General features: G+C 35.1%; 1 protein-coding gene across 1 annotated transcript; it reads right to left on the bottom strand.

Annotated features, from left to right (window-relative positions):
* Nucleotides 1-6,903: 6,903 nt before the first annotated feature.
* On the bottom strand, nt 6,904-10,239 carry LOC125865299 (probable protein phosphatase 2C 63). The gene is made up of 4 exons (XM_049545508.1): nt 9,761-10,239; nt 8,964-9,337; nt 7,737-7,973; nt 6,904-7,423 (listed from the first exon to the last, which is right to left on the bottom strand). The coding sequence occupies exons 1-4, from the start codon at nt 10,014-10,016 to the stop codon at nt 7,172-7,174; spliced, it is 1,119 nt and encodes a 372-aa protein (XP_049401465.1). The 5' UTR covers nt 10,017-10,239; the 3' UTR covers nt 6,904-7,171.
* Between the last annotated feature and the right edge of the window lie 8,639 nt (nt 10,240-18,878).

Genomic DNA, 18,878 nt, shown 5'->3' with positions numbered 1-18,878 from the left:
TGTATGTATATTATTTTATTTTTTTAGGTCAATGAATACCATATATAAGTTCATCTTCCTCACCTTGTATTTCTCTACCAATCTCCTCAAGATATGAATGACTTCTAGTCACGATCCTAACCCGTCGTGAGTGACATTCAAACAACCCTCCGATGGGAGAACCAACTACCAACCCAAAACTTAAACCATCAAACCATTTAGGAAGCAAAGTCATGATATGAAATACTAAGAAAACAATTAAAAGATTGATTTCCATTAACTCAACCAATCAATAAAACTAGTGTGGAATGAACTCCTTACAACCTCAAAGTCATAATACTAAAACATCTCACAAATCTAGGATAAGAGGATGCAACCCCAACTAGAAAACATAAATTTAAAGTCTAAAATGTTTATGTTCGAAAAGATGAACAACAAGGTAGGGAAGAATCCATATCAGCTCAGAAGAGGTAGCTCACCCTTGGATCAAATGTCGTGCATATCACAACTAAGATCTCGAAGCAGCCGCATGCATATGCCTTGTACTCAACAAAGAAAGAGCAAGTATAGTATCAGTACACAACCACAACGTACTAGTAGGATCATCAGTTAGCTCTAGTATATGAAATATGCATAGGCAACCACAACGTAGTAATCAAATAATATACAGTCACAAACATAAGTACAACATAGCTCGGACTCTCGTTCCTTACCTTTAATTGATATACACAATAAACATAAACCATTACATCACAACAAGTTAGCTCAGTTCTCTCATGGAACCCACACATACAAACTGTTAGTGTAACGGTGTATCCAATCTCATAGTTAGTGTACCAGTGTGGTACCCATTTCCCTTGTACCGGCTTGACACCTGTTTCAGATGTTAGTGTGTCGGTGTGATACCCGTTCCAACAATAGTATATGTCGACGTGGTACCCGATCCTAATCTTCAACACAACTTAATCACAATCACACATGTAACTCATTCATTGCATGTGACTGAAAACATCTTTCAATTCACAACATATCTTTCTCATTTCCCTAATCATATATCATGTATGCAATACTAACGACACAGTTAACAAGCACATATAGTGTAAACGGAAAAAACATACAACCACCACCTACCTCGAATCAAGTCTTGGAAACTCTAAAGAACTTGAGTTCTCCCCTTGTTATGAATTACGACTTGTTCGTGGTCTAAAACAATAAATTAACATAACAATTAATGAATAATGTCCCAATCATACTCAGACTACAATCAAATCTTAAACCCCAGGCCATTCTCATGATCATCCCACCCAACAAGGGTCTTTTCCACCATTAATTCAGTCTATAACTCTTCCCCAAGAGTAACACCTTAGATTCTAAGGCTTAAGAATAATACAAGTTGGGGAAGTAATTAACTTACCTTTATCGAATATCTTGGTGGGGAAAATGAAGAAAGCTGCAATATATTGCCCTTCCTTTTCCAAGAACAAAGTTGTAGAAAATAAGATGTTTTGAGACTTTTTATGCACAAAAACCCGACTAACCCCGCTACAGTGGCCCCACCCGCTAAGCGGCATCGCCATACCTGTCCACCCGCTATAGCGAAAATTATTTTATTCCACTACATCGGCACGATACCTACTATAACAACTTGCATGGACATAGAGACTCATTAATCCTCCTTAAAACCCCCATTTCGCAAAACACCTTTGAATCTTGATGTTCTATATTAGTCCCTTAACGCCAAATTCGATACCGAGAGTTTTACTCACTTGAATTCGATTTTGAAAGGCCATGTGAATTCTTTAATGTCTTAGCTACTAGGAAATCTGATCCAAGTTTAGATATACCACTCAATCCATTCTCGAATTACCCTAGACCTCACATTGTTCAGATTCCATCTGATACTGGCCTAGCTTAGATTTTTCAGACACTATACAAAAGTTTTTTTACTCAATTATTTTACCATTGCTCTACCCATAACTACCAAAAAAGATCGTTACACTTCTATAGTTGACCGCCCTAACATGAATTTGAATTGGGTTTTGATAATAAACACGCCCCTCCTCACCCTTATTTATTCTCGTACAACGAATGCTACAAGGAAAAAGGTCATTTTAGTAAGAGAAAATGCAATTGTTAAAAATTCTAATCTGATCGTTATTAGTCAGTAATGATTAACGCCGGCAAAATGAGCCCATATTTTGGTAACCCACCCAACCCGTCCATATTTTAATGGGTTAGGTGAGTGACTTTTTACATGGGTAAAATATGGGTTGATACCAATATTCAACCCATAAAAATATGGGTAAAATATGAGTAAAGTATGGATTAACTGAATGGGTTAAACTTCTAACTTTTATTCACTCAAAATTCATGATATCACTAAAAAGAAATTGTAACTTCTCTTCCTTTTTATGTTCTTCTATAGAACTAATTATTTTTCTCTATAATTGAAAAGGTGAAGTCTTTGTCCCTCCAAAAAATATATTTTAAATGTACATTTCTTTTGTTAATTATAATTATATATTTTTATTTGTTCGATTTTATATTGGATAATAAATAATAGTGTAAAATAAGCAAATCATGCATTAGTATTGGCCTTGCTTAAAGTGCATTAAGCATGTTTTAGTCCTAAAATGAAACTATTAATTTTACTTTGAAATTAAAAATATTTTCTCCTTGTTGTTACATAAATTTATTTTATATTGAAAAGTTAGGATTTTTTTTTTACTTTTATGATACAATAAAACTTAAAGAAGCATTTTCAACATTTTTCATCTAAAAAAGGACTAAAATATTTTCTCCATGTTGAATTCTTAAGTAGAGTACTATTTACAAATGAAAATATGGATAAAATATGGGTAAACTAGTATTTTACCCAACCCATTTGTTACCCAATCCTTTTTTACCCATATCAAATATGGGCGATTTGAATTATTACCCATTTTATGTTGACCCATTTTCAACCCGCCCAAATTTGACACAACCCGCCTATTTGCCACCACTAGTAATGATCAATAAAAATTCAATGTTGTCTATCATTAACAATCTTGAAGTCAAAAGTTAACCGAATTAGAAATTTCGTTGTTTAGTATAAATTTTAGGAATCACATAGTTTTAATATGAAATTACAATCTATCCCTATTTAGTTGTAATTATATTAATCCCTTAAAAATTAAAACAAACTGGATACATAATATGTAGCTCGGATACATTAAAAACTAGTTCGGATACATTATAAAATAAACTGGATACATAATATGTAGCTTATATACATTATAAAATAAATCGGATACATAATATGTAGCTCGGATACATTAAAAACTAGCTCGAATACATTAAAAACTAGCTCGGATACATTATAAAATAATTTAGAATTAGGAGAGAAATGAGGGATTTTAGAGGTTTTTAGAAATAGAATGGAATATTAGAAATAAGGAAAACATAAGATGTATATTTCAGTAATTTTTCCTAATTATTTTGATTGTTACAAACCTTTAATTACGACAATAAAGTGGAATGCTAGAGTGATTTTTTCCATTAATTTACCTATGCTAATTTTTTGGTAACTTTCAATAATTATTAACTACTTATTATATATTCTTTTCTAGGCATTCACATATATAAATATAAATTGATAATTACTCGTGCGCGCATGCCCAATATTTATAAATGTCCAATATTTATTTCAATATATATCAACGTGAAGTTGCTCTGGATCATAGTCTTAAAAGTTGAGTGAAAAGGTAGGTACCTCAACGACTATAAATAACTTCTTATTTGAAAAAAAATAGCGTCTCAATCAGTACATATCACAATGCACCAAGCACAAGATTTATAACTTTTACCAAGGATCTTACAAGCATTATCTATTGCTAGAAAAAAATTCCTTTACCAAAGGAGGATATAAATATCATTTCATGGGAAGCACCAAATGTCTTCTGAGAGCACAAAGCAGATGTACAACCGAAGAGCTCAATAATTTTTATGCCAAAAATGTGAACATAACAAAAATTCTCATAATATAGCTAACTGCAACTTTTTTTCCTCTAAAGACTTCTCTTCCATTAGTGGTGCAAGAAAAACAAAATATAATATAGGGAAAATGCATAAGTACCCCCAATTTATGTCCGAAATTCCAGAGACACACTTATACTATACTAAGGTCCTATTACCGAACTTATTTTATAAATAATTTTCTATCCCTTTTCAACCTACGTGGCACTATCCTTGAAAAAATTATCAACACGCACTTGGCACACAAGATAGTGCCACGTAAGCCGAAAAGGGGTAGAAAATTATTTAAAAAATAAGTTCGGGGGGGGGGGAGGGTAATAGGACCTTAGTATAGTATAAGTGTGTCTCTGAAATTTCGAGCATAGGTTAGGGGTACTTATGCATTTTCCCTATAATATACTCTAAATGTCTTCTGTTGTTGGCTATTTATTCTGTCTAGTTCCTATTTTAGGTTATTATAATATAAGCACAAATAAGGTATATAACACACAAATTTGAAAATTTCATTGATATTTTTTCATCTTCTATATATCTAGCATACATACATTAACACCATGTTAATCCGTACTAAAATTGGAAGGAGAGCATGGGTAACTTACATCCTTACGATCGATCCACTGAAGAAAAAGGTAGCAACCATCATATTTGAGTGTCTAAAAAGATGACACAAATATACAATCAATATAGTTGCATAACATTATATGATAAGATTGACATTAGCAATTGTCAATAGGTAAATAGACAGAGAAACACCAACACCATTGAATTTCTTATTCCGTGGACTTACACTTGCACTTGAGTTCCTGCAAAATCCAACTCTACTCTCTGTGCATAGTTGTGCAGTAATAAACTCGACTTCTACTCCACGGGCCCTGATATTCTTTAGAAAATCAATAAAAATAAGTCAGATTAAAAATGAATTTAATACTAATTATTATTCTAAGATATGTTCAATCTCAATTAGGAGCATGAACACTTCACCCTCCTCTAAAGAGCCAACACACTTACCCTAGCTATTTTTTTGCATGATCATCTTCTCCTTAGGCTGTCAAGCAGCAGAGGAGGATACATTTGATATTATTCCCTTTGTTTCACGATGATCATCATGTATAATCTCAGGTATGACAGAGCTAGAGGAAATTTGTTGTTCTAGATCGACATAATTCCTACTTTTCACAAGCACGGACTACTCAGCAAAAACATGACCACTTACATAAGGATCATGAATCATGATCATCATCATCATCATTTGTTAATGTGTCGTGAACTCATAGAACATTTGACGCTCAAAACTAAAGATTAGTGTGAGAAGTCGAGCTTGTTTATGTGGATATGATGGTTTTTTTATGTTGTACAGGTGAAACACTTAGATGCAAAGGACAAGAAGAAAGATGGGAAATGAAGTGAAAGAAGCTATACGAAAGGCTCCACGAGTCGTGAAGTGTTGCACGAGCCGTGAAGATGCCCGTGGGAGTGATCTGGAAAGAATAGAGTTGAAGTCTAACACCACGAGGCCCCAGACGAGCCGTGGTCCATTAGACGAGCCGTCTTATGGCTCATGGAGAGTGACAGTAGAGACACTAGCTACCTAAGTGAAAACTGAAGTCAACGGAGCACTAGACGGGCCATGGTGCTTAAGACGAGCTGTCTAGTAGCCCGTGAAGACCAACAGTGAAGGGAGACAGCGTTGTCTAAGCGTGGGACTACAGATGGGTTGATGAACTCCAGTTGAATTCTATAATTAATGACTTTGACCGTTTATACTTCTTAATTGAGGGGTAAGTTTGAATGTATCAATATTACAATTGATCACCAACCTTTGACGTCAACTTGATTATCAACTTCTCTCAAGCATATAGATGTCTCTTTTCTACGTTAATTCAAATACTTGATAGTCTATCTTCAACTATTGTAACTGTAGCAGACATAGCAACAATCCAACAAGCATTTCTTCTACATGCTACAATAAAAAATTGATTTCCAAGAGAAAAACAATTTACCTGATATCACAAATAAAGCTAACCAATTTGATTTATTCTCGAAAATGAAACTGTTTGCATCTCTATTCTCTGTCAAGTCTCTGAGCACATGCACTTTAAAACATACATCGCTTTTAATTGTCGGGAAATTAAGGATTTGAATCAATAGACATTTGTTCTAGAAATATGAACAGGACTTTTATCGAATACATGACGTGCAAAGTGAAGTGCGTTTATACGCTTAATAGCAATCACCACAAATTTATTCCAGACAAAAAAAATACATAAATTATAACTACATACGGCCAATATTGATCAAAACCTCAAAAGAGTGTAGAACACAAACTCTCCAAATAATGGATTTTCTTTCAATTAATTAATATTTTTCAAAATATAACCAAATAGGAAAGAAACATGCATCCCCAAATATGGTAAAAACATTTACATATATTATGCGTACAATACAACAATATATATATTAAATCTAACCGAGAACACCAATGAACAGTAATTTGAAGGAAGAAGGTGATTGAATTGAGGGAAAGACGAAGAAAAGAAAAGAAATACATAAAATTTAGTTAGATTTTACTACGGACAAATAACCGTTGATAAAAAAATACCCTCACTCATTAGTTCTACTATCGAAAAAATAAATAAATAATTTCTACATTATTAGATTGAACTCCCTTCATTTCAATTTATTGATCTGACATAAATTTGGAATAGAGTTTAAATGAGATTTATTGAATCTTATAGTCTTAAACTAAGATGTAAAATATACAAAATGTGCTTTAATCTTGTGATCTTAAACATTGGCACGTGAAATTATTAGTGATTAATACTTAGAAAATATGTATAACGTAAATCTGGGAATGTACAAAGTGTCTGGTCTCACAGAAATTTAGGATGATTGTAAGTAATAAAAAACATATTTCAACTCAAAATAATGGACATCCATTTAACTATTTATCTTTTTATATATAAAAAAAATAAAGGGAAAAAAGAAAAGAGGAGAATCCGTTTGGAAAAAAATGTGTTTGGTCAGCTCCTAAACTGAAAGCTTGCGCTGGCAATGCATTCAACCAGACACCCAAAACTGTGATTTTATGTACAATAATCAGCATTCTTTCCACGCATCATATCATTTTCACTACCATAATCCTACTGTACCCATTATAAGTTGCCTGTTTTAAGAAACTCTAACCACTTGGTTCATCTGCAACACCATCTGAATGATAGGACGATATGTCCACAGGCGGAGAGATACAGCCAACGGTGCCTTTGGATTGGAAAGAGTTCTTCTGGTGATCAAGATAGATCACTATGACTGATATATCATCGTGGAAATGACGCCTAATCCCCTTCTCTATTTTCTTTATGTCCTTGTACCTCATCTCCCTCTTCTTAGCAGCTTCCTTAAGTGCTGCTCCCACCAGTCTCTTAGCTATTCCCTGCAAGTACACCAACCAAAAGATCAGTCCATCATTGTACAAAATCTCATATTTATTGGATCAAACAAACGAAATAGCAAGAACCACTCCCATATTTTATCTCTACATCTAAGCGAGAAACAGGTATCTAGTTTGCTAAGATGACTTAAACAAGAATGTCATCAAAGCCATTATTAATCCCCTCTAAGATTAAACAGACTTGCGTTCAGACTTTACAAAGCCAAGCGCAAGTCTGTTTAGCAGCTCAACAAAATGTACATATTTTTCCATAACTTGTCAACAGAAAATAAGAACAAAAGAAAGGTCAACTTACAGCTCTTGGGTTTTTAAAGACTATTTCCACAGCCGCTTCATCACTTAGTTGTTCCCAGAGACCATCAGAAGCAAATATCACAAATAAGTCATGCGTTCTAATTTTTCTTGTAACTATGGAAGGTTCTGCTGTCATTACAGCCCGCTTCAAAGGAACAGGATTTCCATATTTTTGAAAGATAGGATCTCTGTTTAACTCCGGTCTCTTAAGATAGGCATCTCCAATGGATCTCGAGACCTGCAAAGTGCGATGTATAAGTATCTATATCCCACAATCACATGACAAAGTCTAGAGTAAAGAGCAGAGACACAAAAAGGCTACAAACAAAGTGCAGATATTCTCTCTTACTTTCCCAGGATAATGTTCAAACGTTTACAAACACATAAAGAATAAAATCAAGATCATTAGAATATATAGCCAAAAAAGTAAAAAGGGAGAGGATAAATATTCCCTGAAATCACAAATCTCTGCCTTATGAAATCTTCCTATCTCAAGAATCGAAGGTATAGTCAGCAACATCAAAGGGAAAATGGGAAGCACCAAGGTATACACCATGTCCAAAAACTACGTACATGAAACAATATGGACATTTTTTAAGAAGAAAACAATAAGTAGGGCACTTCTGCCGGATTTAATAACTCAACAACTTCTGTGATTCAGCCAGGATTAAGCTGAGCTAGAAATTGAGAGGATCAAATAATACCTCGACTACTAGCTTTCATGATTTACATAACTAAAAGATCCTACACACAAAATGAGTTCATGGGCCAGAAAAGGAAGCAGAAAGAACAAAATTTCAGTTCAATTCTACACACTAAAGAACTCTGTAGCTACTCTCAGGAAGACGAATGAAAATATTTTCAAGAAAATCCAACTAAACGTGCTACGCCATAGCAATGGCGAATCATTGACCATAAGGTAGACAACCATTAACGACAACAACACAACATTTTGAGATTACAGCTATGACTTGCCCATAACCAAGATACGTGGGAATCTCATAAGCAAGCTCCCGTAAGTCGTGCTTTTACTTTTCAAAAAGGAAAACAGGAAAACAGGGAAAGCTAGAGAACTCCAAAATGCAGTTCACTTATAATGAATGGATTGTTCACAATCAACATTATTTAGAGCTATCACAACAACAGCGTTGAACCAAAAATGCTTACGTCATCCATAAATAAAGGCGACAAATTCGGTTTAAAGTAAGCACCAAATAAGCAAGCTCACCTGAATTATGCCTTTAACTCTCCAAACTCCTCGACAATAGACCACTATAGATGGATCATCGGGATGAAGTGATTCCACCTCTTTCCGCACCTCCTCACATGAAACATTATGATCAGTGGACAATCTTTCTGCAACCACTTTACTTCTCTCCCCGTCAAAACCTTTGCGTCCAAGAACTGCCCTCGAGTCTCCTAAATTAGCTACATATAATTCACTTCCCGAAATAGCACCAAACAAACAACATGATCCAACTGAAGCAATCTTTGGCATTGAAGGCAATGATTGCTTCACCAATCGAATAAAATCCTCTTCTGTTGCATTAAATGCTCTCTTTATCACCTCTGATGATAAACACCCTTGCTCTTTCTGAAACTCTACACCAAATTGAAAGCAAATAAATTAGATAAACTGCAAAATAAGAACAATGCTAATCTATCAACCACAGAGGTAGTGATCGAATAGTAACTGCGCATTTTAATAGACCACGCTACTAATGTTAACCTAAAACACCAATGTTTAAACTCTCCAACCAGAAAACAAAACCAAAAATACTAAAATGTAAAACGGAGACAACTTTTAAAGACCTAAAAATAAACCCTAGATAAAAGAGGTACACAAAATTCAACATAAAATCAGGCAAATTCAAGTATCACCGCAACTGATCAACAAAACATTTCAGAATTAAACTAACAAAAATCACAATTCTCTCTCCCTAACCTCTTTTAAACTAGATCGTACACATACAAAAACCTAATTAACAACAGATTATCGCAATAAGAAAGAGAAAGATACCGTACTGTTTAAATAAGGAAAGAGATGTCTATTAACAAAACGCGCAGCTTCAGGACCTCCATGACCATCATAAACACCAACATAGGTAGCAGAAGGAGAAGTAAGTACTTGACTTTGATCTTCAAGAGATGAATTAGCCTGAACAACAGCCATAGAAAAGTCACCGGATGCATGAGGCTTCAAATCCGTATGCCACAAAAGTCCATCACCACTCCGCCTCCCGAAACACCTTTCCAACGGCCGATAACACAATCTCATCATAATTTTTCCGTCCAATTACAATCTGAATTCAAAACTTGAAGAATTTTGCGTGTGTGAGAGAGAGAAGAAGATGAAGATGGAAGAAAATAGGAAAAAAAAAAAAGCGGAAGAAGAGAGGGATTTTAGTTAAAAGAGTTAGGAGAGAGTCAAGGGGGAAAAAGCGCGTATTGAAAAAGACAAACACGGAATAATCACAGCCTACCCTTTACGCGTCTATCTCTTACAAAACTAGTCGCGCAATATATACCAAAGCGAAATACTGCTTTATCCGTTTTGTGCGTTGTCAGCTCCTTCTAATTTTGACTACCGTGTCCTCTTTCTTAGTTATCTATAATTTCATTTTTATTTCACGTGTTTAATCGAGTACAAAATTTTTAAATATTTTAAGATTATATTTAACTGTATCAAGAGAATACGATATACGCAAATCTTGCATCTACCTTGATAGGAGGTAGAGAAGTTGTTCCGATAAACCCTCAATTTAAAGGAAATTTTTTCAAACAAGGATTGCAAGAAAGAAAATGACATTAAAAATAGCAGGATACAAAACAAATGAAGTAATAGATAGTAATATATACTGAAAAATGAAATTACACCACTATTAAATAATATTACTAATAAGGAGATCGAGGAGAGGACAAGGCTAGATATCCCCTACCTTTCCTACATGACTTGGCTATTTGCTAACTTTTTATTCTAATCTTCAACCTCTCCAAACATTCATATCTAGGGATCATGTTCTCGGTAAGTTGAAGTTGTGTTATGTATTGTGTAGTCGCTAATTGTCTGCCATAGAGGTCACTCTAATCTTGTCTCATATGACTTTATTCCTAATCATATCTTACCAAGCATAACCACACATCTATCTGAGCATCTCCATTCTAATACCTTCATCTTTTGAGCATGGACATTGGTGACTGAGTAGAACTATGCCTCATACAACAATGTTGTTGGTATAACCATCACTTTGTAACTATTTTTAAGCCTTAGCAACACATTTTTATCACATATTACCCCAAAGATGCGCGCCTCCATTTTAACCACTTTGTTCCAATACGATGTGTGATATCATCATCAATCTTTCCATCTCTTTGAATTATTGACCCAAAATACTTGAGATTTTCTCTTTTAGGTACGAATTGTGCATCAATCTTCACTTTCACCTTCGGCTCATGTGATATGTTACTGAACATGCACTCTAGAGCTTGTATCCAAACTTTCAGCCTATTGTTGACTCCATCCGTGTCTCATCATTCAATGCTATGCCACCTGAGAATAACATATATCACAATACCTCCCCTTGAATATTTCGTGTTAATTTGTCCATTACTAAGATGAATAGAAATGAGTTAAGCATTGATTCCTCAAGCAATCCTATCATGATCGGGATCCTGAGTCACCTCTCACTATTTTAACCAAGTCTTGGATCTATCGTATGTATCCTTAATTACTCCAATGTAGGCCACAAGTACACCTCTACACTCCAAATATATTCAAAGGACCTCCATCGGGGTTTTATCGTAAACCTTTTCAATGAGCATCGTATGTAAATCTCTTTATGTCCTTATATTGTTGTAGCAATATTGTTAGGATCAAGCGCTTACCATCATGCCAAAAGTTATAGCTTATAGCAAAGACGCAACTTTATTTCTTAACTAAGCCCACCAAGCAAGCGTCATGTTCAGTCATGATTCCAATCTGGGACACCCAACCCCTCGTAGCCATAGGTGTTTTATTGGGTTTTAAAAGAATGTGATAATTTTAAAGAGTCACCAATTAATTTTTAAGTAGAATTAAGAAAACTATTTATTTTCAAAAGATCAAAACAGAAATCAATTGAAAATATTTAATGGGTTCGGGGTTCATATTAGCATTTCGAGAAGGGTTTTAAAGCGCTTGAAATACCCGCTAACACACGGTTATCCGATAATTAACTATTTGGCAAATTGTTTTTTTAAGATAATACGCCTACTTGAATAAGAGAAATTAAAAGAAGTTTATTTAATTTTAAATTTTTAATTCAAAATGGTTATCTTTTGGGGAGTTGAATTTTTTAAACCTTAAAATTAAGTGAACACATAAAACGCATAATAACAAATAAATGAGATAGGGAAAGAAGATTTGGGCCCTTGGCTCATTTGAGTCACATGCACATGTCCTAAACTAACATAAAAGGAATATTTTTTCTTTGGGCCTTAGGCCCAATTCTTTTACCTGTCCTAAACTTCTAACATAAATAATAATAAGTGAGTGGGCTTATGCCCAAAAGCAACAAAATACAATTCTGGAACTAAGAGTGGGCCTTTGGCCCAATCTTTTCAATTCTCCAATCTGCTTCATATTTTTTCAACTCCGGGACCTGTTCGCCGATTTTTTACAGCTAGTTGGCTGACTCGATAAAGGAATTTTGAGTCTTTACGACTCTCTCGAAAAGTGGAGAAGTAAAACGGAGTCTGTGAGGACTCCTGCAGATTTTACATGCAAACACAATGTGAAAATCAGTAAGTAAGAATCATGACTAATATAAGGAAAAGACCCAAATAAAACAAAATTCATACACTACCCTATTTCAATATAAGCACAGTGAAAGACAATGTATATCACCAAGGGCCTTAAATCTATATTTTTATGACATTCAGTGACCTTAAACAACTAATACTATAGCCAGAATTGAGATTTCCAATTTGGGATAGTCAAGTTGTAATCAACTTGTGATCATGCGGCTTTGAATAAACCAACACACCCAATAATGATTTAATAGCAAACACTTCAAGGAGCAGATACATACTGGTGATAGAAAGTCACAGAAAATAAAAGGGTCAAAACACGCTTCTTATTACACAAATCAATATGACTAAACTCCAAAATGAAACATGTGAAGTTAAGGGAACAATAAAATTCTAGAACAGCCCACAGTAAACAAATACTTAGCTCATTATTACAGCATAAATGCACATAAACAATTTTTTTCATTCTTAGTAATCAGTGAACTCCTAATAATTAAATAAAGATAAACACCTTATGCTCTCATAAGATTAAACAAAATGGCAAACAACTCATATGATACTAAAAATTAAATTACAAGCTTCATATGCACCAAAGACAGTACTAATAAAGTAAGATAAGAACTCACAGACATGAACGGGAAAGGAGCTTCAACATCTTTACAACTTCATTAAAACGGGGAAGAGAGGGGGAACACATTTTAGAATTCTTTTCAGATATCATTCCAGCAAACAAAACATAATACCATTGATAGAACAAGAACTATAGAAGAAGCAATATATGGGCCTCATAACGAAATCATCTAAAATATAAAACGATCATAAAAAGTGAAACAAATATACGCCTATTTACATTAGCATGAATTTCTAATCTATGCCTGAAAATACACAGGAGTAACAGAATAGCTTCATCGACATTTTCAGCACATATAAACAAGACAAGAAAAATTATCCAAAATCGATGGAGACAGAACAAAGTCAGAGTGATCAATGAATAAATAGGTCGAGCTTAAAATGAGAACAACAACCAAGGATTTAAGCAAACTATAAACAGAGAAAAACATATTCAAGTAAGCACTAGATCACTTCGAAAATGACACAAAGACATCTTAATGAAAACAACTACTTGAGAGATCGAAGTAGATACACAAAGGTTGAGAAGAGAAAAAGCTACAAGCGAAATAAAGGCAAGATTCTCACCTTTTTCGGGGCAGCGAAACAGAGACCAAACGAACGAAACGACAACCTTCACCACGGAAACTCGAGCACGAACAGTAGCCGAGAAGTCTGGGCAAGAATATAATATCAAACCCAAGCACAAAAAAAAAATATCTTTTCTGTTTTTTCTTGAAGTATATTTAGTATGATGTTTTAGTTATTTTCACTGCCTTAGTTAAAAATTTTCCAACCCCTATAATGAAGAAGAAGGAGGATATATATAGGGGGACAGTCTAGGGTTTTCGATTCTGGGGGAAAAGGGTAGAATAGAATTTCTGAAATTCTCATCTCCATTTGAATCTCTTCCCAAAGAATAGGGAAAAGCTATGGTTTGTACGAGAATCCCGATTTCCAGCGAAATTGAAAAGGATGCGAACGATCTTAATCAGTTGGTCGTCCTTGACACTCGACGTGGCATCCATTCAAGCGAGTCAAGGACGAGATGCGGCTGGCAGGACTGAAAAACATATTTTCTTCTGATGTATGAGTTGAGGGAGACGCGGATAAAGTTGTACCATTGACGTCGTTTCAAGGCGTGAATACGTCGTATGCTATTGCTTGTATTTCCTTGCGTTTATATTTGTTGTTGTTGTCGCCTTGTGAGACATCGTGTATTGTTGTTGTTAACGTGAAAGAGGAGAAAAGAGTTGATGGGTTTCTCTGCTGAAGAAATTGGGCCGGGTTATGAGTGAAAGAGTGGGCTAGGTCGATTGGAAATTGGAGAAGAGGAGTTGGCTGATTGGAATTAAAGTGGGTCGGTCTGGATTTGGGCTGTTGGAAATGTCAAGCAAAGGGTCCCAAAACTTTGGTCTTAATATGGTTAAGGACAAAACTAGGCTTTGTCCATATAAATTTAAATTGTAGCCAATTGGGAATTAGAGATGTAGTCAAACTCGGTCAAAGGGTAATCTCAACTAGTAATTAAGTAAGACGGATTGATATAATTAATTTATGAGCTTCTTGATCTTAACGAAATAAAATAGTTAACTTAATTATAAAATAATTTATTCAAGATTATAATCATACCTAAAATAAACTAACTTAATAAAATATTCAAGTAAAATAAAATCTTTTGAGACAATTCCTCGAATATACTTAGAATATACTAATCATATACAAAAAATATATAAAACACATTTATCATTTGAAAAATATAAAATAACTAAAATTACTTTAAAATAAACTTGAAAAATATTTGGATTTTCATAAAATTAGTTGTTCTAAATCATTTGAAAATTAAGAAGCTCGAAAATTAATTATTATCGGGGAGGGTCAAAATTGGGTGTGAACAACTATCCCTCATTTTACTTGGATTGATGGGAGAAATTCGAGGAAAATGAAATTGATGAATCCAATTTTGACCGACCACATTTTCATCCTTAGAAAATGGATTTGGTACGGACTTTAGGAATTATGATCGAACCCCGAAAATGGGTTTCCTACATATCTCAGGCTATAATGAGAATTCAGGCTACTTGTAGTTCAATATGCTTGATTTGACGCACGATTTGAAAGAATTCAAAAGCCATCCCGATATCGGATTATGAAGAGACTGGAATGCTCGAGAATAGGATTTAAGAGTGAATGTTGGAATACCGCCGAGTTTTCAACATTGATTCCGCCTACATATCCCTCAACTTAGGGCATCAGGCTGTTTGTAGTTCGACTCTATCGATTGAGAAGAAAATCTTTTATGCTAAAATATCCTTCGGTTCAGGAAGAGTGACAAAATAAGTCGAGTATGAAAAGGAGGCTTGCAACCTCTCAGCCATGAATGTGGCATGCTTCACACCCATAATTAAGAACTTGCATGGACATAATTTCCAAAGCTCTTTGTGTATTGTCACTTGGATTGGAAAGATGCCTCCGGTGAACCCAAAATTTTCTAAATGTGAAACTGAAAACGATAAACCTAAAGAAAAAACTCATATGACTTCTGATAGGGGTGTGGTTTGATTGTGGTGGAAGTCGCTCTTCAGCTCGCGTCCTAAGAGTTTGACACCCCTCTTCGGACTATGTCCCAGTTCGCTGCTAAGAAAAAGTTTCACGTTGTGTTGCATCCTTTTTGATGTTATCCGTACCGGTGGTTTACTTTTAGAATTCATCCTTTCGGATGCTCTCGACAGAGATTGAGATAAAATTCATTAGCATAAAAATGCAATTCAAATGAGAGACAATGTATTTTACCGTGTTGACACTTAATTGCTCTCCTTGAACATTTGACGTCAACTCCATCGGGTTTGATGTAAAGCAAATAAAGTTTGTGTCTCATATTTGCAATATAATCTTCAATGTACTCTTCCTTTGATGTCAAAGTAATAAAATAGGCCGATGTAATATGTTGACAGTTCTCTTGATGTCGTTGTTGATGGTTCTCTTGATGTCATTTTTGCAAAGAAAAATGATGCACTCGATGTTGATCTTCTTGCGATGCATGGTTTCCTTTCCTGCAATGCGTGAGTCTTTTCTCTTGTGATGCATGACCTCTTTCTCTTGCGATACATGACTTTTTCTCTTGCAATGCATGACTTCTTTCCCTTGCAATGCGTGACTTCTTTCCCTTGAGATGCATGACTTCTTTCCCTTGCGATGCATGATTTCTTTTTCTTGCGATGCATGATTTCTTTCTCTTGCAATGCATGACTTCTTTCTCTTGTGATGCATAAATCTCTTTCCCGCAATGCATGACCTCTTTCTCTTGTGATGCATGATTTCTTTTTCTTGCAATGCATGAATTTCTTCTGTTGCTATGCATGATTTCCTTCTCTTGCGATGCATAAATCTTTCTTTTGCGATGCATGCCCTTTTCTCTTGTTATGCATGCCCTTCTTTCTCTTGCTATGCATGCCCTTCTTCCTCTTGATGCCTCCCTGGTACCGAAAGAAGATAATGCTTCACTAAGCAACATAGGTGATCTTCTGGGTGGCGGTATCGTCTCAATCGACAATATAAATAAAAATGACCCTCAGAGTAGTGGTATCATCTTATTTAACGATATGATATAAATGACTCTCTGGGTAGTAATATTATCATGTCTGATAATATAATGCAGATAACGTCCTCCAGGTATCTTTAATTGATGGAAAACAATAAAATTTCTCTCTTCGAGGTTTTCATTTGTTCCGTCTCCGAACATAATTGCATGTTCATTATGGACTTCGCCTTAACGTTATTCATATTCCCAAATCTTTGATATAAGAAACATAAAATATTTCCTGCATCCACAGAAAAATTGTCAATTTTGGGAAGCTCCTCGCCCTTTTGACTTCTCCATATTCATTGAATAGAGGAATATGCTGATCTTGAGGCAAGCTTATAGACCTGCATCCACAGAAAAATTGTTAGTTTAAAAATGAACTGATATGTGTCGTGTTTTCGGTTGTCTGCTCCTTGTTTTATTGTCTTTGACTGATTTCTCTGATTTCCCGCTTCTTGATAGATAGGACAAAGCATTTTTATGCAAAATATTTGAACACGAAAGAGAAGTTTTAAGGAAAATAGGTTTTCAAAAAGTAATATTTGGAAAAGGTCACTGTCAAGTGTCATGTCACGTCAAGCTTAATGAATGCTTTTGAAGTTGATGCCTCGAGGTCTATCTGATTACTTGCTAGGAAGTATTCAAAGTTGTTCTAAACCGTCGATGAACCCTATCGAAATCTATGAGGTCATCCTCAAAAATTTATGTCCTAGTTAACTATCTTGGCTTATCTTTAACCGTTACTGAACAAATCATAGAATTTTTGAGATCCTCTAAAAAATTCTATCCAGTTGCAATTCTCAAAGTAACTTCAGTCTTGACTTTGTTGGAGAGATCCTCTTCTTGAGAATTTTTTAGTCCCTCTCAAAAATTCTGTCCCGGTTTCTATCGTAACAAAATAGAAATCTTATGAGGATATGACCGAGCCATTGTGGCGCCTACGTATCTTGTTGAAGCAGGAATCAGGTCAAACGTAGTTCCCACTCAAAATTAACAGAAGTAAGAAAATTACCCAAAACTGACCGAGGTCGACATAGGCCACCTACGTATATCATTCTTGAGAATTCAGGTCGAACGTAGTTCAGATACAAAGAAGTATTAAAAAGGAAAGGGGGTGACCAAGGCCGACATAGGCCGCCTACTTATCACATTCTTGAAAATTGAGGCCAGACGTAGTTCATTACAAAGGTGATATCTAAACAAAACAATTACAAGAAAATAAAACAATTACAAAGGAACGACATAAATACAATTGAAACTTCACACATAGTATCTCTTGATAGCGTCTGAGTTGATCGATTTTGGCTATTCAATGTCATCCATCTCCGACAGGACTAAGGCACCTCCAGATAACACTTTGCAGACCATGTAGGGTCCTTGCCAATTTGGTGCAAATTTCCCTTTGTACTCATCCTAATGAGGGAGAATGCGTTTGAGAACCGACTGACTAATTTCAAATATTTTGGCTCTTACTTTCTTGTGGAAAGCACGAATCATTCTATGTCGATAAAGTTGACCATGACAAACATCAACCATTCTCTTCTCATCAATCAATATTAACTGGTCAATCCACTTGCGAACCCATTCGACATCACTCAATTTAGCTTCTTAGATGACTCTCAATGAAGTTATTTCGACCTCGGCAGGTATAACTGCTTTTGTTTCATATACTAACAAATATGGAGTAGCTCCAACTGATGTTCTAACAGTCGTTCAGTAACCCAACAAAGCATATGGCAACATCTCATGCCAACCTCTGTGATTATCAATCATTTTCCTCAAGATCTTCTTGATGATCTTATTGGCGGCTTCTACGGCTCCATTCATTTAGGGACGATAAGCGGTTGAGTTTCGGTGAGTAATTTTGAATTATTCACATATCTCTCTCATCAAATGACTGTTGAGATTCGCTCCATTATCAGTAATGATAGATTCTGGTACTTCAAACCTACATATCAAATTATTGCAAACAAAATCAGCTACAACTTTCTTGGTCACCGACTTATACGAAGCTGGTTCCACCCACTTGGTGAAGTAGTCAATGGCAACCAAAATGAATTTGTGTCCGTTAAAGGCGGCTGACTCTATTGGATCAATGACATCCATGTCCCAAGCTACGAAAGGTCACGGTGAACTCATAGCATTAAGTTCGTGAGGCGGCAC

This window comes from Solanum stenotomum, chromosome 5 (genome assembly GCF_019186545.1).
Source record: "Solanum stenotomum isolate F172 chromosome 5, ASM1918654v1, whole genome shotgun sequence".
NCBI classification, from domain to species: domain Eukaryota; kingdom Viridiplantae; phylum Streptophyta; class Magnoliopsida; order Solanales; family Solanaceae; genus Solanum; species Solanum stenotomum.
The sequence above is the reverse complement of the archived record's forward strand: the minus strand, read 5'-3'. Positions and strand labels throughout refer to the sequence as shown.